The 20,804-nt window shown below is 49.5% G+C and overlaps 1 protein-coding gene across 1 annotated transcript; it reads left to right on the top strand.

Moving 5' to 3' along the window:
* Positions 1-5,297: 5,297 nt before the first annotated feature.
* On the top strand, positions 5,298-20,184 carry P4hb (prolyl 4-hydroxylase subunit beta). Its single transcript, NM_001246693.2, is given in 11 exon segments — positions 5,298-5,475; positions 6,413-6,619; positions 9,098-9,231; positions 9,369-9,506; positions 16,458-16,562; positions 16,646-16,771; positions 16,984-17,184; positions 17,611-17,731; positions 17,870-18,051; positions 18,172-18,258; positions 19,221-20,184. Coding segments are annotated over 11 exon segments (1,530 nt in total). The 5' UTR covers positions 5,298-5,324; the 3' UTR covers positions 19,299-20,184.
* Positions 20,185-20,804: the final 620 nt, after the last annotated feature.

Genomic DNA, 20,804 nt, shown 5'->3' with positions numbered 1-20,804 from the left:
GTGTTGGTCCTGGACATAGAGAAGGCTTGCCTGGGGCAGCATGTCCTAGGAGGAGTTTGCCCTTATTGTTGGAGCCCTGCATGCCACCCTTGGATGACTTCATTCGAGTCATCTCACCGGAGATGGCTACAGAACAGGAACCCTGCTGGGAGAGCTAGAACTTTGAGAAACATCTGCACAGCTTCTGTGTGAAGGTCAGGCTGGTGAAGTATTCCGTGTATTAGCAAGGCTGTCTGGAACAGGAAGTCAGTGCCATGGAAGCATCACATCTTCATCCATTATAGGGCTCCTTAGAGCACCTACAAGGCTACATATAGGGACAGGACCATTGCATTGTGTGGAAGCTTGCCACTGAGCCTTAGTTCCTGCATAGTTCTCTACAGCAACCACAGGGAGGCAGGATTGCTTGTCTGCCTCTGAGCATGTTGAAAGACATCTAGTAACCTCAAAGCTCCACCCTGCCCTTAGGGATGCCTGCACAGTGACCAGAGAACACCCAGCAGGAGTCACTCCAGAAACTTCCCTCTTTGGCCTGATGCCAGCTTTGAAAACCACCCTCTTAAGTTGTTCGGTGAAGTCATACTCTGCTTGCAGCTAGTACTGGTCAGCTGCTTTCCTGTAACCCTTCCAGGCTTGCCTTTGGGGTCCACCAATGTTGGGGGGGGGTAATGTGAAACTTTGCTGCAGCTGGTTAGAAGAGGCCTTTTTTTTTTTTTTTTTTGGTTTTTCGAGACAGGGTTTTCTCTGTGTAGCTTTGGAACCTATCTTGGCACTTGCTTTGGAGACTAGGCTGGCCTTGAACTCACAGAGAAATGCCTGCCTCTGCCTCCCGAGTGCTGGGATTAAAAGCGTGTGCCACCAATGCCCAGCTGGAGATGCCTTTTTATTTTTTTGGGGGGGAGTGTTTCATGACAGGGTTTCTCTGTGGCTTTGGAGGCTGTCTTGGAACTAGCTCTTGTAGACCAGGCTGGTCTCGAGCCTTTTTATCTTGCCACTGACAGCTGATCATAAACCAGAGGTCATGTCAGCCATCTTTAGCAGGTCCATGGAAGCCCAAAGAGTAGAACCAGCACTTCTGCAGGACACTAACCTGATAACAGTAGCCCCTTGCAGTTGGCAGCCAAATTGTTGACCCAAGCCTCTCCCAGAACTGTTCTCATGCCAGCAGTCAGTAAGGCCTGAGCTGGGTGAGGCCCTTTTCCCAAGTTTTGGAGCCTTACAGACAAAACCAGGACCAGCCAAACAGTCAACCCTTAAAAATTTTATTCTGTTTATCGAACAGGGGCTTCTGAAGCTCACATTGGGCCAAGAAACTTACAACTCTAGGTTTGTCCTAGGCCGGAAGGTGTATGAACTCAGACCCTGAGTGCCAAGTGTGCAAGCACACTGCCAACAACTAGGACTTTGCTCTGGCTCCTCCCATGCAGGTTAACTTAGGGTGGCCTAATAATGTGCATGATGTGTTGCTTAGGTCCCAAGTCTAACTAGATCTTCCCTATCTTGCCACAACCTGTTCCTGTGGTGTGGTGTTCCAAGGCCTGGCCTCTTCCACCCAGAAGCCAGGCACATGCAGGGCCCCTCCCCACCATCTCCCCTCTATGCATGACTCCCAAGAGTTCCCAGGTTTCTGGCTTCTTGGCCATCTCCAGACAGGCCTCCTTCCGTGAGAAAGGTGATATAGGCTGTAGGAAGTGCCAGTTGGTGAGCAGTCAGCTTCTGTGATGTGTATAATTAGCAGTGGTTTTGATTTACAGGAATCTTCTCCATGCCCAGCACCATCCTATAGCAATCAGAGCTACTATAGCCATGGGGCCATGTATACCGTGTCCTGCTGCCCACTTTGTTGTCACCAGCACTCTCGTGTCGTGTGTCGTCGTCCCCCCCCCCATCTTGTGACCAGTAGCGTCAATCTGCTGTTCACTCTACTGGACATGACAAGCCTACCAACTGAAATGGAGTTGCTTGGTTCTGAAAACTCATAACATTAATAATCAAAAATGACCAGTAAGTCAGCCCTTAGTTGATGAGCAATTTCTCTGAGATTCTTTTTTCTTTTTCTTTTTTTTGGTTTTTCGAGACAGGGTTTCTTTGTGGCTTTGGAGGCTGTCCTGGAACTAGCTCTTGTAGGCCAGGCTGGTCTCGAATTCACAGAGACTGCCTCTGCCTCCCAAGTGCTGGGATTAAAGGTGTGCTCCACCACTGCCTGGCCTCTTTTGTTTTTCGATACAGGATTTCTCTGTGTAGCTTTGGAGCCTGTCCTGGCACTCACTCTGTAGACCAGGCTGGCCTCAAACTCACAGGGATCCACCTTCTCTGTTCCCCAAGTGCTGGGATTAAAGGGTAGCACTACCACTGCCTGGGTGATACTCTTTACTTTGATTTATTTCCAATGGCTGGAGAAAATAGCAGTCAGTGTGGGTCTTGCATGACCTGGACACTATGATGTCCAAACTCCCTCTTCTGCAGTGGGAGCTGCTCTTAGAAGGCATAAAACAGGTCTTGGGAAACAAAGGGAAGTTCCCAGCTTGGCTCTCGAGGCTGCAGTCCATAGATGTTCAGATGATGCAACTTGCATTCTTGGTTTGGGACATAATACCTGTATGTTACTCACCTACTCAACAAACCCAGAGGGCCCAAGAATTTCAGGCCTCCTCCTGGCTTCTCAAGAACTCACTGCTGTGCCTGTTTGGGTCTGTGTAGATGGTCAATGCGGAAAGGGCAGATATTCATCAGTCTAAGATTCTGAGATCACACAGGAGAGACTGATGCTTCAGGGCCGGCCCTTCTTTCCACATTGTCAGTAAGCAGCCCTCCCTGTTGTGCAGATAGGACAGTTACCTACATTGGGAGTTTTATGTACCCTGTGTCTGCCACAGGCAGCCCAGAGGTAAGCTGAGACTCGGTCCTATCTACTCCAATCTGTATGCATCTGGAATTCTCTTTCTTTCCTTTCCCACTACTTGTTTGTATTTTACTCTGTGCCCTGCAGGTAAGTTGTCTTTAAACTATCATACCCAACCCTGCCCCACAACTCTGTTCCCTTCCATAGACAAAACATCCCACCCCTAGTATTTGCAACCAAAACCATGATACTTTTTAATTTTGGGGGGACAAGGTCTCAAGTAACCCATGCTGTCCTTTAGCTCCTGGTACTCACCAGGGTAGTTGAACATACATGTAATCCCAGCAGCTTGGAGGCAGAGGCAGTAGGATTGCTGAAAGTTCAGGGCCTCACTGGTCTACACAGTGAGTTTGAATGCAATAGGACTAGGGGGTGGGGGTGGGGGGCAGGCCTTAAAAACAAAACAATTTATCCATCTGCCTCTCTCTCTCTCATGCTTGGATTACAAGGGAAAACTACCAGCCAGCCGACTTCCTAAACTCTTTGTCTTGGCTCCAAATCATGGTTGTTAGGCAACCACAAAAACAGTGGAAGATGGTGCAGCTGACCTGAAGCAATCTCTGCCCCGTACCAAGGAGCAGGAATGTGCACAGGTACTTAGTTAGGCAGAGGAGCAGGAATGTGCACAGGTACTTAGTTAGGCAGAGAAAGGGACAAGCACCTAGCCCAGCTGCTGCTGGACTGGGGAGAAGAGGGCGTCCTCAGAGTGCTCTTCAAGGGCACATTTGCTCATAGCCCTCCTAGGCCTGTAAAGTCACCGGCACAGGATGCAGCGGCTGGAGCACAGGGGACTTGGTCTTTAAGGTAGGAAACTCTAAGAGGAGTCCCATGTAGGAAAGGTGACACATGCCCTCATTTACAGTGTCTCGGAAGAAGCTATCAAAACCCAAAGGCACATTTCGGTCTCCACCGTTTCTGAGAGTAGTATATTATTAGATTATTAGTCACGGCATATACTTAATATGGATATGGGAGTGGTTCCCTTTCCTAATGACCCTTCACTATCAGGATTGTTTTTATAGTAAGAAGTGCAAAAAGCTGGGCGGTGGTGGTGGCGCACACCTTTAATCCCAGCACTCGGGAGGCAGAGGCAGGTGGATCTCTGAGTTCGACGCCAGCCCGGTCTCCAGAGGGAGTGCCAGGCCAGCCAGGGCTGTTACAGAGAAACCCTGTCTGTCTAGAAACAGGAAGGAAGGAAGGAAGGAAGGAAGGAAGGAAGGAAGGAAGGAAGGGGCAAAACCGAGAGGATGCTAGATGGGAGCGAGTAGAACACTCGGGGTACTCGGGGTGTGTGTGTGTGTGCGCGCGCACAAGTCTGGTGACAGGCGTCGGGCAGTAAGGAAGGAGAAGGGTGCACACAACTGCAACCACAGCACTCGGCAGGCTGGGGCAGAGCTTGGAAAGCATCCATCGCTTCAAGTTCGAGGCCAGTAGGAGTTGCAAGCAAGTCGGGGCAAGAGAGACCCAAACCCAAAAGGAGACGGGGAGTAACGATTACTCTGGACTAAGTCGCGATTAAGATGTGAGTCTCGTACGTGACCTAAAGGCTGGTTTCACAGACGCCAAACTTTCCATTGTTCAGCCCAAACCAACACACAGCCGCCGTTTCCACGCGCAGTCAACCCAGTCTGGCGAGGGGCTTTCTCCATTGCCGCGGACGGAGCCTCGGACCGCTCCGCGCCGGGAAACGTGCCCGCGGCCTGCGGGGACGCCCACTGGCGGGCGACAAGGGACCCCGCGCCCGGGCAGGAGCCGCACGGGCCGCACGCAGACAGGAAATTGCGCCACCTGGCTCTGGCTTCCGGGCGGCGTCGCGGGGGCGGGGCCAGTACGGAAACGCGGTCCAGTCAGAATGCAACACGAGGGGCTTCGGGGGCGCAGGCGCAGCTCCACCCAGGGGCCCGGGACTCCGCCCCCTGCCACGTTCGACGAAGAACCGCGCAGGGTGCGCGCATCTCTCGGCCAATCAGGAGCCGCCGGGCCGGGCCGTGGCCAGCGGCGGCCCCTCCGGGCGTGGGGAAGGCGTGGGAAAAGTCGCCAGTCACAAGTCCAGAAAGAGAAAGTTCGCCTCGGCCAGCCAATCAGAGGCTGGGGAACGCGGCGTGTGAGCGCGCGCGCGCGCGCTGCGGGCCAATCCCGGGCGAGGACGGCAGGGCCTCCGGGTCCTTCCGGGCTCCGCGGCCCGCCTCGAGTGGGTGTCCAGTCCTCGCGCGGAGAGGGTGGGCCTCTCAGCGCCTCGGCCAATCAGACGGCGGGGCGGCGCGCGTGCGCGCGGCGGCTGGCGCGCGCGGCGAGGGGGCGGTGTGGGCGCGTCCCCGGCCCAGGATTTATAAAGGCGAGGTCCGGACCCAGGCGCGCTCTCGTCGCCTTGGCTGTCCCGGCGGCGCCAACCCAACCGCCCCGCCCGCTGCCGACGTCCGACATGCTGAGCCGTTCCCTGCTGTGCCTGGCCCTGGCCTGGGTGGCCAGGGTGGGCGCCGACGCCCCGGAGGAGGAGGACAACGTCCTGGTGCTGAAGAAGAGCAACTTCAAGGAGGCGCTGGCGGCACACAACTACCTGCTGGTGGAGTTCTGTGAGTGAGCCGCGGGCCGGGGCGGGCAGGGCCCCGGGCCCCGACCGCAGCTCAGGCCGCCCTCCGCGGCGCCCAGCGCTGCCCTGTGCGCCCGGCCGCTCTCGGTGCAGTGGCCCGGAGATCCCGGCTTGCCCCGCGGAGCTCAGGCTGGCGGGTCCCCGGCTGCTGCTCTCCGGGAGCACCCTCTGTCAGCTTGGCTTCTTGTAGCCGCCCAGAGAGCATCCTTCTACCTAAAGTGGAAATCGCTGTGTCCAGGGCTCCTGGAGGATGACTGAGAGGCCGAGAGGCAGGAAGGTGTCTTTATGCCCGACGTCCACATGGCCCGATCCTTGTTAGCTGGGAAAAAACAGGATGGGCTGTGTGTGCAGTAGCAATTCCGATAGAACAGGTCCAGCCCCATTAACTGTGCCCACCCTGCGTGTAACCTGCCTCATCCTCCTCACTGGGAAGCAGGCCAGGTCCTAAGCCTTACTTCTGTTTACAAGTATGTGAACTCCAGCACAGCTGCCAAGCTGCCTTGACAGATTGTCACATTTTCACACCAGAAAGAGTAGCTTCGGATAGGCATCTGGGCTCGTTCTTGCTAGGTATAGTGCTGAGCCAGCAACCTTTTAACCTTCCCTGGATTCTTAATGGGAAATCTTAGGGATACATTGACCCTGATTGCTGGGGGCAGTGGGAGGTTACAAGTCAGGACTGTTTTGCTGTGTTGGTGGTCACAGGGCAAAGTAGGGTTGGAGTTGGTTTGTCACTCGTGGCCTCTGTCCTGATCTGATATTGCCCAAGAGCACCAGCTATCAGCTCGGTCTCAGGTATTCGTTAAGAGGGGTTATCTTGGTGTGCTGATAAGGTTTTTATGAAAGGAAGTACAAAGTAGAAAGGGAAGCCATAGACCTGGGTCAAGGACTGTCTTCCAGTGTCCTGCTTTCTTTTTCAGATGCCCCATGGTGTGGCCACTGCAAAGCTCTGGCCCCCGAATATGCCAAAGCTGCTGCAAAGCTGAAGGCCGAAGGCTCTGAGATTCGACTGGCCAAGGTGGACGCCACCGAAGAGTCTGACCTGGCTCAGCAGTATGGCGTCCGTGGCTACCCTACAATCAAGTTCTTCAAGAATGGAGACACAGAGTCCCCTAAGGAGTATACAGGTGTGACCCTAGCTCTGCCCTTTAACGATTGTGTGGGCTTTGGTAGCTAAGCAGATGTGTGTCTGAGAGGTAGGGCACCTTTGAGAGGCTTCCAGAGGACCCTGGTGGCAGATGGGCTCCACACCAACTCTTGCATCTGGGGACCATGGAAAGAAAGTTCCCTTTTTGGAGTACCTGACAGGAAGAATGTCATGTCTGTGATGACCTCCAGAGGAGCCTGTTGGCTGAGGTTTATCTGGGCATTGACCAATGAGGGAAAGGAGGCAAGTGCTCCTCTGACTAACTATACGGGGCTCTGAACTATTGGTGCTTACAGAAACGTAGCTACTTCCAGATAGAGTGGGCGTGGCACTTGGGTGACTTTGTAAGTGTCACTCATAGTGTGCTAATACCAGGCCAAGAATTCATGATTCTCACTACACTTTTCCCTTTGGGACCCTTTCACAGTCACAGCACCTAGTTGTTGGTGACAGCAAATCCAAGCTTCCAGCTGTCACCCAACCACTGCTAAGGCAATTTTCATGGAGGCTGGACCTTGATGTAGGCAAATCATTTAGTTACTACTAGCAAAAGAAGATTTGGGTCTCCAAAACCAGTTTCATATAATAGCCATTCAAGACACAGGATGGACGGCTTGAAACCAGCTTATCCCAGGTTTATAAAATATCTTCTTAAGCAGTCTTATACTGTTTGGTGTCAGCCACTCTAGTGACCTCCCTTGAATATCTGTAGTCTCTACTTTTTACGTGAGTTCACTCTTGGAGTAAAAAGTTCCTAGTCCATAACTTTATGCGTTGGCTCATGCCTATGGCCAGCACCAGGGAGGCAGAGGCAGAGGCAGAGGCAGAGGCATGAGTATCTTGCAAGTTTAAGGCCAGCCTAGTGTGGGTTCCAAGCCATCCAGGTCTACAGAGTAAGACCTTATTAGAAAAGTATCTGGCTCAGTTGGTAGAGTTCTTGCCTAGCATTTATGAATAACTTGGTACAGTCCCTACCACTGAGTAAACTGGGCATGGTGACGATTTGTTTACCAGTTTTTGGTGTTTTTCTTTTTTGTTTTTTGATACAGAAAAACATCTGTCTCTGTATAGCTTTGGAGCCTGGCTGGCCTCTAACTCAGAGATCGGCCTGCCCCTGCCTCCCAAGTGCTGGGATTAAAGGCGTGCACCACCATTGCCTGGCTTGTTTTTGTTTTTTGTTTGTGTGCACTTGCAAATGCTCCTGAAACTTAGTATATATGTCTGTTTTTTGCGTTCTGTGCCAGAAGAGGATGTCAGATCACCTAGAACTGGATTTATAGGCAGTTGTAGATCGCCATTGTGGGTGCTGACAACCGTACCCAACCATACCCATGTCCTCTTGAAGAACAGCAAGTGTTCTTTTTGTTTCTTTTGTTATTGTTTTTTTTTTTTTTTTTCTTTTTCTTTTTCTTTTTGTTTTTTTGAGACAGGGTTTCTTTGTGTATCCTTGGCTATTCTGGAACTCAGAGATCTGGGATCCCAAGTGCTGGGATTAAAGGTGTGAGCCTCTGCCCTGCTTCAGCAAGTAGTCTTAACAATTGAGCCATCTCTTCCAGCCCCCAGTCCCAACAACCAAAACTTTAAAGAAAAATATTTTTTAGCCAGGTAGTAGTGGGACACTTAAACAATTGGGAAATAGAGGCAGGTGGATCTCTGAGTTTGAGGCCAGCCTGGTCTACAGAGTGAGTTACAGAACATCCAGGGCTACTCAGAGAGACCCTTTCTCAAAAAATCAAAAACAAATATATGTACACATACACACACACACACATTTTAATAACAAGAGTTACTTTGGTGCTCTACTAGCCTCTGGGTTTTGTGGGTTTGGTAACTGGCAACTTGGTTCCTTTTTGGCACTGAGCTGTAGAGCCATGGTAAATCTAATGCACAGACCTGCCTTGGTTAGTCCAAGTGGCAGTCCAGGAGGAGAGTCGTCTACCAGACTCTACCTCAAGGAAGGAACAGGCCTTGTTCTCATCGTGTCTGCTTTGAGTGGCACTCAAGCACACAATATTTTTCCAGTTCTTACCCATCTGGGAAGTGGGTAGGGCAAGTTCCAGACAGGAACACCTGGCCCACCCGGATGTTGGGGTCAAGTTGAGCCTGTTTTAGGGGTGGCAGAGCCAGCATTGAAGTTGACTAATCACATATCCGGGAATGTAGTCTGGTGTGAGAGCACTATAGCATAAGTAGTTAAGGAAATTTGGAAAATGCAAACACACCGGAGAGAAATGGCTAAGTGAGGAAGCCCTGCTTTCCAAATGTGTACACTCTATTTGATGAGCACCAGGTGGCCTCTTCTGGAACCAGAGGCTGTAGCCAGTTCTCTATAGGAGGGCATCTTGCTCTAGGAATGGACTGGCCTATTTTGAGGTTCCTGGGCACAGCTCAAAAGAGATGGCCTGGTAGGGTGGATGGTACCCTGCTTCACAGGAACTTGCATTTGTTTGGGGTGTAGCTGGCAGAGAAGCTGATGACATTGTGAACTGGCTGAAGAAGCGGACAGGTCCTGCTGCCACAACCTTGTCTGACACTGCAGCTGCCGAGACCTTGATAGACTCAAGTGAGGTGGCTGTCATCGGTTTCTTCAAGGTAGAGCTTTAGCATTCTTCTGGCTTGTCCGCTGTCCTTACGGGGGTGGGGGTGGGCACTCAACTCTGTTGCTGTTCCTCAGGAGCACTGCTCAGGGGTGGGGGTGTGGTCACCTCTGCTTTCCTTCCCTCTTCCAGGATGTCGAGTCAGACACTGCCAAGCAGTTCTTGCTGGCAGCAGAGGCTGTTGATGACATCCCTTTTGGAATCACGTCCAACAGTGGTGTGTTCTCCAAGTACCAGCTGGACAAGGATGGCGTGGTGCTCTTTAAGAAGGTGAGTGGCCCTTGGCCAGCTGTGCCCAGGGCAGTTCAGGTGTTGGTCTGCAGGGGGTGGTATTGCTTGCTTATATTGGTAAGGACCAAACTGGGCTGATTGGATGGATGTTGATCAAGGATCTCTGCTGCATCGCTTTGTATGGTGGCCTTTGGACCAGCGTCCATGACAGCCAGCATAGTAGGCCTCCTGAACAATACAAGGTGGTGGTTCTGGCAAGTTGTAACCAGGTTGACTGTTGGAACCTCTATCTCTCCCCCTCTCTCCTCCCCTTTCTTCCCCTATCTTTGCTTTCTTTAAGATAAGGTCTTACCCTGCAGTTCTGGCTGGTCTGGAATTCACTGTATGGCCTAGAGTGGCCTTTAACTCAGGGTAGTTCTCCTGACTCCATCTCGAGTGCTGAGATTATAGATCTGAGCCACATACCTACTCTTAAAGACCTTGTTTGTTTTTTTTTTTTTTGTTTTTTTTTTTTTGCAGGGCGTTGGTGGCGCATGCCTTTAATCCCAGTATTCGGGAGGCAGAGGCAGGCGGATCTCTGAGTTCGAGGCCAGCCTGGTCTCCAGAGTGAGTGCCAGGATAGGCTCCAAAGCTACACAGAGAAACCCTGTCTTGAAAAACCAAAAAAAAAAAAAAAAAAAAAAGTTTTTTTGTTTTAGACCGGGTTTCTTTGCATTATAACTCTGGCTGTCCTGGAACTCGAACTGTAGTCTAGGCTGACCTCAAACTGAGAGAGCTGCCTCCCGAGTGCTGCGATTAAGACTGCACCTTCCTCACCCAGCTTAAAGACTTTTTTTTTAAGATTTACTATTTTATAGCTGTGCAGTGGTGGCACATGCCTTTGATCCCAACACTTGGGAGGCAGAGGCAGGCAGATCTCTGTGAGTTTAAGGCCAGCCTGGTCTGCAAAGCTACACAGAGAAACCCTGTCTCAAAAAACAACAAAGAAAAAAGATTTACTTATTATGTATACAGTGTTCTGCTTGCATGTGTCCCTGCAGGCCAGAAAAGGGCATCAGACCTCTACAGATGGTTGTGAGCCACCATGTGGTTGCTGGGAATTGAACTCAGGACCTCTGGAAGAGCCAGCAGTGCTCTTAACCTCTGAGCCATCTCTCCATCCCCCAGAGACCATTTTTTAAAAAATTATTTTGAATTTTATGTGCATTGGTGTTTTTATTTTAATTTTATATTCATTTGCCTGCATGTATGTCTGTGTGAGGGTGCTGGATCCCTGGAACTGGAGCTACAAACAGTTGTGAGCTGCCATGTGGGTGCTGAGAATTGAACTGAGGTCCTCTGGAAGAGCAACTAGTGCTCTTAATCACTGAGCTATCCCTCCAGCCCCTAAAGATCTAAGATCCCAGTCTAGGGTCCGGTATTGGTGGCGCACGCCTTTAATCCCAGCCAAGGCAGAGGCAGGTGGATCTCTGTGAGTTTGAGGCCAGCCTGGTCTACAGAGCGAGTTCCAGGACAACTTCCAAAGCAATACAGAGAAGCCCTGTCTCAAAAAACAAAACAAAAAAAATCCCAGTCTAATGGTATTAATTATATCTACAATACTGAGGAACCTATTGTCAGGACTTTTTCCTCAGCCCAGATAAGAACCTTAGCTCTGGATGCATGACCCCTGTGCTCTGCTCCAACTTTCTCCCAGCCCAATAGACCTTGAGTTCCTACAGGTTCCAATCCTGTTGTCAGCTTTTCTGTAGGCACCAAGTGTCCTTGCCATGTCTTCCTGTTACAGGGATGCAGCAGACTCTGCCCTGTTGCTGTTGGGTGGGTCCATGGGCTTCTTTGTCTTTTATCCCGAGAGGCAGAGTAATGTCTGGGCACCTGTACTTTTGAAGCCTAGCTATACCAAGATGAGAGTGCTTAGAAACTCATGTCACCTAGGTAGCAAGTGTACAGGGGGAGAGAAAGTTCTATGAAGGAAAATAACTAGAGAGTGGGAGACAAGAGTTGGTTCTCATGGACAGGTGAATAAGACTTTGGAGTGCTGTCCCCTGTGGGAGGAATGTCACAGAGCAAAAAGAAAAAGAAAAAAAAAAAAAAAAAAAAAGGAAAATGATAGACTCTGGGGGCTGGAGAGATGGCTTGGTTGTTGAGCCCATTGGCTGCTCTTTTAGAATGATAGCCTGTTCAGGAAAGATGAAGGGCATAGATGAGAGGGTCTGTTGGTTTGGAACCATGTGGCACCTGACACTGGTTTACTGTCTCTGGAAGGGCTTCACCAGTTTGAGGCTGAATGAATTTGAAGAACCAGATGAGTGCTATACTGAGGGCTGGACTCAAGTGTCCTTAGCTTATCTATGCTTTTGTCTGTCAGCTCTAGCCCTTCTTAGAGAACTCACCTGACTGGTACCCTTGGCTGGCTAGAGGACCTAATGGGAGTAGAGTTGCTAAATTATTTGTTGTCTTAGTACATTTGTCAGTAAATGTTACTTAGGTGTTTGATTAGAGAAGCAGGAAAGTGCTAGGTGAAGTCTTAATGGAACAAAAGCTCTTTCAGATATTTGAAAGTTTCATCCAAAGCCAGGCAGTAGTGGCGCATGTTCAATCCCACCACTTGGGAGGCAGAGGCAGGTGGGCCTTTGAGAGTTCAGGGATATAAGAGAAACCCTGTTGCTGGGTGGTGGTGGCGGCGGCGCACGCCTTTAGTCCCAGCACTTGGGAGGCAGAGGCAGGTGGATCTCTGAGTTCAAGTCCAGCCTGTTCTACAGAGCAAATTCCAGGACAGCCTCCAAAGCCACAGAGAAACATGTCTCAAAAATCAAAAAAATAATAAATTAAAAAAAAAAAAAAAGTGAGAGATCTTCGTTACCCTTGCCATCAAAGAATACATTGTGTGCAGATCTGATGTTCAAGCTGTGTGTGTTTGGCGCATTGTTTGGTTCTTTGATAGTTTTTTTTTTTTTTTTTTTTTTATAAAGATTTTATTTATTATGTATACAACATTCTGCTTCCATGTATATCTGCACACCAGAGGAGGGCACCAGATCTCATTGTAGATGGTTGTGAGCCACCATGTGGTTGCTGGGAATTGAACTCAGGACCTCTGGAAGAGCGGTCGATGTTCTTAACCTCTGAGCCATCTCTCCAGCCCTCTTTGATAGTTTTTAATCTTTTTAAAACAATCTGTATGTATGAGTGTTTGCCCATGTGCATTCCTGATGCCTGCAGAGGCCATGGAAAGGGACATTAGATTCCCTGGAATTGGAGGCATAGACATTTGTGATCTGTGATGTGGGTGCTGGGAATTGAACTCAGGTCCTCAGGAAGAACAGCCGGTGTTCTTAACCGCTGAGCCATCTCTCCAGCCCTTGATCCCCAACTCCCCACCCCCACCATAGTCAGGCTGATTCTGAACTCTGTGTAGCTGAGGCTACCCTTGAATTCCTGATCCTCCAGAGTGTACCACCACACCCAGTGATTTGGTTTTGTTTGGGGTTTTTTTGTTTGTTTGGTTTGATTTACCCAGGCCTCCTACTGTTCCTCTTTTTGGGGATGTTAGTTCTACTTCTGCCAATGGAACTAGATTTTCCTGTCTGCCCCAGGGAACCAGCTAGCAGGGCCAGATAGTTCCCATTGAGATGAGGCCAGCCACTGCTTACTTTCTGTCTTGTCTGGAAGATGACAAGCATCTCAGACTAAAGACAGAGCTCAGGAAAGCTAGCCAAAGCCACTGGCATAATGTTTGCCATGACCTGGTGGGGCTGCTGTTTTTACCAGAGACAGTGTGGTAGTGGTATCCGAATGAGACCCGCAAACCAGGCCTTTACAGTGAATGAGCCGTTTTTTTTTTTTTTTTTTTTTTTTTTAACCAGGTGGCTATATTGCCAAGAAGACAGCAGCCCAAACCAGGTGGTCAGTTTTGCTTGCACCCTCACTGGGAGGAGGAGGGAGGTGGAGGTGTTGTGCTGGAAGAGGGGTCTTGTTGGTCAGTAAAGGTGACTCAGCACCGTACCTGCAGAGTGTCTGATGGAACTGTTAACCAGCTCATTTTCCATTCAGTGTCCTCTCCATTGTAGCTGGTTTGGGTCAGAGCATGGGCGCCTGTACCCTGTAGGCTCAGGTGGAGTGGAAGCATACAGTACAGTAGGCTCAGCCTACTTTTAGCATTTCCCTTCCTGGAACCCATGGCTGTTTGAAATGAGTACTTCTAGAACCCTCCCTTCCCCGGCCCCAACTACCTGCTCCTCCTTTTCTTCTTTTTTTCAAATGTTTGTGTGTCATTGTACAGGTATGTGCATACAAGTACAGAAAGAGGCCTCCTAGAAATGACTGATGTGGGTGGGTGCTGGCAGCAGTGCTGGGGGTGTCACTGTACTCCTGAAAGAGTGGTCACACTCACAACCACACTTAGCCCCCACCTCCTCTTGACCTTACTTAGGGAAGTATGGTAGAAGGTGGCCAGTAAGGAAAGAAGAGTAGTCACCCTTGGTGGCACGTGTCTGTAACCCCAGCTCTCAGCATGCTGGGGCAGGAGTATCACAAGTTTGATGTCAGCCTGGAGTACAGGATAAGCCCTGTCTCAAGAAACAAAAAAAAAAAAAAACAAATCTTAGCTAGGTATGAGGTGATTAGCTAGGGCTTTAATCCCACCACTGGAGGTGAGACCAGCCTAGTCTATATGTATAGGAAGTTCTAAGCCAGCCAAGGCTACAAATTGAGACCTGAAAACAGTTACACTTTTACCTAACATGAATAGGTCTTTTTGTTTTCCCTTGTCATTGTCTAAACCATACAATGTAACAACTAATAATAATAGAGTATTTACATTGTAAGAATTATGTCATCAACCAGGCAGTGTTGGCTAGGCCTTTCATCCCAGCACCCAGGGGGCAGAGGCAGGAGGATCTCTCAAAAAATTAAATAAAAACAAATACCAAAAAAAAAAAAAAAAAAGTCATCTGGAGAGGATGTAAACAACAGGTCATAGGTTCTATGACCTTTTACATAAGGAACTTGTTGTGTGGATTTTGGATGGGAAGAGTTGAATACCACCACAAACACCTCTCTTGTGTGACCATGCAGATACTAAATGATGGGTGTGGTTTTATTCATAGGTCCTCATTTCAGAAGTTTAGGAGCAATGAAGGGCTCGTGGGATTTTCACCTGGAAAGTTTTAAGTATTGGAAGCACTTTCTCTGCAGAACTTGTTTCTTGGCCACTCCTTATCTGAAGCCATCTGAAGGGTGGTCTGAGTTATCCTGGCCCAAAGCTATGGAGGTGAAAGCTGTCTCTGTCTTGTGACCTCAGAATGCCTTAATCTGTAGTGGCGGTGGCAGTGGTGGTTGAGGATCCCGAGAGCTTGTGTGTGCGGATCCCGTGTGTCAGACATACAGTGTTAGAGGTTAGAACTGAACTGAAAGCTGAGCGCGATGAGCACACCTGTAATCCCAACACTCTGGAGGCCAAGGCATGGGAGTTGCTGAGAGTTCAAGGCCAGCCAGTGCTCTATAATGAGACTCTGTCTCAAAGGAAAAGAAACAGGGAGACCTAATGGATGAGGAGGGTGTTTTTGGTTTCTCTGTGTAGCCCTGGCTGTCATAGAACTCACTCTGTAGTTCAGGCTGGCCGAACTCACAGAGATCTGCCTGCCTCTGCCTTTCAAGTGCTGGGGTTAATGGTGTATGCCGCCGCCGCCACCCGGCTGGGTTTTTCTTTTTACAGTAGATGAGCTTGTGTGACTGTCAGTCTACTCCAGAGACTGAGGTTGGAGAATCATCTGACTGCAAGCTTTAGAGAACAGGTTGGACAACATAGTGAGACACCTGTCTCAAGGAAATCAGAATAATACATCAATAGGTTAAATAAATAAGTAAATCAGAATCCGATATCATTGCATGATAACAGGTATAACATTTATGTGAAACTTCATTTTCCGTGTCAAGTCAGTTTAGTGACTAAGTGATGTCTATGTTTACCAGTTCTTCCTGTATCTGGTGTGTTGGGGGACAGCTGAGTTCTTTCTGTTCTTTGGTCTGTGCTGAGCACATCCTTTGCTGCAAACTAGGGACACAGTGGGAAGACAGACACCAGTAGAGTGTGATTGGACTAGACGTGGTGGTGTGTGCCTGTAGTCCTAGCGCTCAGCAGACTGAGGTGGGGGTGTTGTGAATTTGAGGTCAGTTTGGGCTACAGTGCCTCTCAAGGATAGCTTTAGGGAGCTGAGATGGCTCAGCACATAGATGTGTTTTCAACACAGCCTGATGACCCGAGTTTGATCCCCCATTGCCTACATGGTAAGTGGACAGACTGATTCCACAAACTGACTTTTAACACGTGTGCATGCACCATTCCTCAAAAAAAAAAAAGCATTTAAAAAAATTTTTTTAGATTTCCTTAACATGTATGAAGTATTTGCTTGCATATATGTTTATATACCACCATGTATGTGCCTGGAGGCCAGAAGAGGGCAGTGGATCCCCTGGAACTGGAGTTCAGTTGTGAGCTGCTGTGCTACTTCTAGGAATTGAACTTGGGTCCCCTGGAAGGACAGCCAAGTGCTCTTAACCATGGTGCCTTCTCCAGCCAGCAGTTTGTTTTTCTGCAAAGTAACTTTATCTAGCAGATGTCCTGAGAAGGTCTGGATTCCTCTGTCATCATTGTGGCCCCACTCACACCTGATCCCTAGGAGGATCATGCTTTGTGAGCCACTGTTTCTGAAACGGAAGTGGCTTCTTCCTCAGCACTCTGTGTTCTGTAGAGCAAGCAGTCTCTGCAGCGATGTCCGATGCATTGACCTGCAGAGACAGCATGAACTCATGCCTGTGCCATTCAGTCAGCGCAATGGAAGGACCATGAGCATCCAGGCATGAGGTGTGGACTTGCTGCTGGTTCCAGATGATGGCTGTATCCAGTTTAGGCCATCGGGGGATAGTTACTGTCTGTCCTTTGAGGCTGGCCAGCCACAGCAAAGCTCACAGCCCCTTTTCTTTCCGTAGTTTGATGAAGGCCGCAACAACTTTGAAGGTGAGGTCACCAAGGAGAAGCTGTTGGACTTTATTAAGCACAACCAGCTGCCTTTGGTCATCGAGTTCACTGAACAGGTGAGACGTCTGAAGGCAGAGTGCTGGGGACCCTGGGGCCACTGCTCACAGCTCCAACCCAGTAATTGTTACTTGTCCCACAGACAGCCCCGAAGATTTTTGGAGGCGAAATCAAGACACACATTCTGCTATTCCTGCCCAAGAGTGTGTCTGACTACGATGGCAAGTTGGGCAACTTCAAGAAAGCAGCTGAAGGCTTCAAGGGCAAGGTGGGCTACCTCAGGACATGGGTTTCTTTTGTAGGTGGTAGAAGCCTGCCTTGTCTTCTGTAGAGCTACCCGTTATGGTCTGCATTATGGGGGTCCACTGAGACAGCCCTGTTATTCTGGCGAGGCAGCCCCAGACTCAGGGTGTACAAAGCTGTTTCAGGGGTGTGAGCATGTGTCTAGATTCCGTCTGAATATGCCTTTTCTCCCCCAAGATCCTGTTTATCTTCATCGACAGCGACCACACTGACAACCAGCGTATCCTTGAGTTCTTTGGCCTGAAGAAGGAGGAGTGTCCAGCTGTGCGGCTTATTACCCTAGAGGAAGAGATGACCAAGTACAAACCAGAGTCAGATGAGCTAACAGCTGAGAAGATCACAGAATTTTGCCACCGCTTCCTGGAGGGCAAGATCAAGGTATGGAGTTGAGCCTGTGCTGTGGTGACCCAGTTAACCTTGCAGAATAATAAGATGAACCCCTGGGATTTAGAGTCTTGTGCTTCCTGCAGAATTGCCTTCAAAGTCTGACAACATTTGCATAAGTTTCTTAACACAGAGCCTGTGATGGTTTGAGATCTCGTTCTAGTCATAGTCATTGTACCCTAGGGGACCATAGACAAACTCCCTCATTGTGTGCTAAGCCTAGCCATGTACCAAGCTTCAAGCACCAAGATACCATCTGTATTTTAGTTGGTCTACCTTGAAGACTCGGACCTTTCTCACCAGATTCCTGGCAACATCAGCTCTGGTGGTTTTTGGAGGACAGTATGTGTCTCAGCTATGACAGGATTGGAGTATGGGGCAGTGCTGTCCCTGAGTGTATTCTCTCTCTCTCCCCTCTAGCCCCACCTGATGAGCCAGGAACTGCCTGAAGACTGGGACAAACAGCCAGTAAAAGTGCTAGTTGGGAAAAACTTTGAAGAGGTTGCTTTTGATGAGAAAAAGAACGTCTTCGTGGAATTCTGTAAGTGGGGATCTCTGGCTTCTCAGCCTGTCCCCACGGGGGGGGGGGGGGGGAGGGGGCTTACAGATTACAGCACACAGTATAAGCCTGTGTAGCTAGCTCTGTCCAGGACAGATGCTCAGCACTGTTCTCTTTCAGATGCACCCTGGTGTGGCCACTGCAAACAACTAGCCCCCATTTGGGATAAACTAGGAGAGACATACAAGGATCATGAGAATATCGTCATTGCTAAGATGGACTCAACAGCTAATGAGGTGGAAGCCGTCAAAGTGCACAGCTTTCCTACACTGAAGTTCTTCCCAGCAACTGCAGACAGAACGGTGCGTTTTCAACCCCAGGCTCAGCTGGGCTATTGGGCAGACAGTTCTTTAGAAGACGGAGGGGAAGCTGCTGTCGGTGGGGTGGCCCCATTTCTAACCCTCGTTACTCATTTCCCACAGGTCATTGATTATAATGGTGAGCGGACGCTAGACGGCTTTAAGAAATTCCTGGAGAGTGGTGGCCAGGACGGTGCAGGAGACGACGATGTGAGTGTCTTCAGCTCTGGGTCCTTGTGGGAGGTACTGGCTCAGGCTCTGGATTGGGTACTTTGGTGGCCACATGGCTGGCATAGCTGTGTATCCTCAAAGGGAATGCTCTATATACACACCACTTAGACAGCTTTAAAAAGTAGGGGGTTTTAGCTTTGGCTGTTGGTTTTTTTTTTTGAGACAGGGTTTCTCTGTGGCTTTGGAGCCTGTCCTGGAACTAGCACTTATAGCCGAGGCTGGTCTCGAACTCACAGAGATCTGCCTGCCTCTGCCTCCCGAGTGCTAGGATTAAAGGTGTGTGCCACCAAAGCCTGGCTCAAAGTAGGGATTTTAAGGTACCTTTCAAAACTACCCCACAGGGTCCTCGTCCACATTAACTTGGACTTGAACTACCGAGGTCTGTGTTTGCGCTATAGGTGCTACACACTTACTAGTTACAGTGTGGGAGACTGTGCTGGTCCTAGGCTGGAGAGTGGACATGGGCTGGCTCTCGGAAGCTTTGTACTCTCCAGGTCAGTTTATAGCCAGCAGCCTTGATGTTGCTAATATGGGGGAAACGGAGCAGGTCAGGATTTGATAGAGGGCAGGACTTGAGGACATGTGAAGTATGGGTCCCTGAGGTCCACCTGGGGTACTGGTGAAGCAAAAAGCAATAAACCGATCCCAAAGGAGCTGCAGGGTAGAGTAAATGGTATCTCTCCCATGTTGCTACAATAGTCAGTGTCTGGGGCTGTTGTCCCTGCCGACTTTGCATTTTCCTAGAGCCATGCCCAATTAGAGGTTATGAGGGCTTAGTGGGGATTCCTGACTCTTGAAGCCATGTTGTTTTACCATACTCAGAACCGCCGTCAACCAGAGCCACCACTGGTGACGGTGGCCAGGTCCTTAGCTGAGGGCTTGTCTCCTTGGAGGCTGCCACACTGCAGCTTTGGCACTTGAACTGGAATTTCTTCATCCAGGACATGGATCTAGAAGAAGCTTTAGAGCCAGACATGGAGGAAGATGATGATCAGAAAGCTATAAAGGACGAATTGTAGTGGAAAAGCCAGATCTGGGCACCCGGACCCAAGACCTCGGTGGGCCATGCTCCCAGCAGCTCACATCCCCGGAGCCTGAGCCTCACCTAAGGAGGGAGCATCACCAGAACCCAGGGAATCTTTCTGAAGCCACACTCATCTAACACACGTACATTTAAACCTGTCTCTTTTGCTTTTCAATTTTGGAAAGGGATCTCTCTCCAGGCCAGCCCATCTTAAAGAGCTGTCTTTTGTTTGTTTGTTTTTGATTTTTTTAATTGTGATGTACTTTTTATATGTGCATTTTGTCCCAAGTGCTCGCTAAAATATTTGGGGGTCTCACACTGGTAATGTCTTTCCTGTTAGAGAGGTTTATGATATTGCTTCAAATTTCATCTGTGAGACATTGCATCTTTTAGACAGCTTTTGACATCGAGACGCTTGTTCCACAGTGGAAGGCCGCCCCGAAACGCCTTCCTGCCCTATGTAGGAAGTGGTGGATCTGGGTTGGATAGTCACTCTCTACCTTGTACTAGTGTTGCCACGGCAGCATGGCTTTTGTAGTTTTCAGTTAACCCTGGGACTTAAGCATCCTCTCAGAGGGTGGATCCCCCCACGTGTGGAAGAGAGACAGTGTGGCTGGCCGCTGGGCCCAGGCCAGGCCCGAGCAGCTCTCACTCTTCATGGCAGAGCTACCGACCAGCCGGCTATGGGCACATCACTCTGTGGCTGCTGGATTTTCTTCCAGCATGGCCTGTGGCCTGTGTGAGGCAGAACTGGGACCCTTGATTCCCAAACTGGGAGTCAGCCAAGGACACTGGGGCTGAATCAGACGCCCATTCTTGAGGCATTTCTACCGTAATATTGGAATTGAACACATTGGCTAAATAAAATTGAAATTTTACTACCCCTTGTCACCTCTGTTTTATAACTCTGAACCAAGGGAACTGAGCTGGAATTCTGCTACCTAAACGAACACTGCTCACCACGCAGGCTATAGACTCAACTGCTTCCCTCCTATGTCGAAGATCAATACAGTGGCCACATCACAATCCTGGATGCGGGTATTATGCTGTTGATGGGTACTGGGTCACTGTAGGACCTCCTTCCTCAAGTTATCCTATGTCATGCGTGCCTGCATACACATATGTCATACACAATAACATTTTTTTTTTCAAGACAGGGTTTCTCTTTTCTGTGTGTAGCCCTGGCTGTCCTGGACCTCAGTCTGTAGACCAGGCTGGCCTGGAACTCACAGAAATCCACCTGTCTCTGCCTTCCAAATGCTGGGATTGAAGGACTACATCACCACCACCTGACCTAACCTTTTCTTTTAGGGGCTGGAGAGATGGCTCAGCAGTGAAGAGCACTGATGGCTCTTCCAGAGGACCCAGGTTCAATTCCCAGCTCCCACATGGCAGCTCACAACTGTCTGTAACTCCTGTTCCAGGGGATCTGGCACCCTCACACAGACATACATACAAGCAAAACACCAATGCAAATAAAGTTTTTTATTTATTTTATGTG

This window comes from Cricetulus griseus, chromosome 7, assembly GCF_003668045.3.
Source record: "Cricetulus griseus strain 17A/GY chromosome 7, alternate assembly CriGri-PICRH-1.0, whole genome shotgun sequence".
NCBI classification, from domain to species: domain Eukaryota; kingdom Metazoa; phylum Chordata; class Mammalia; order Rodentia; family Cricetidae; genus Cricetulus; species Cricetulus griseus.
Note: the sequence above shows the minus strand (reverse complement) of the source record. Positions and strands in the feature narration are given on the sequence as shown.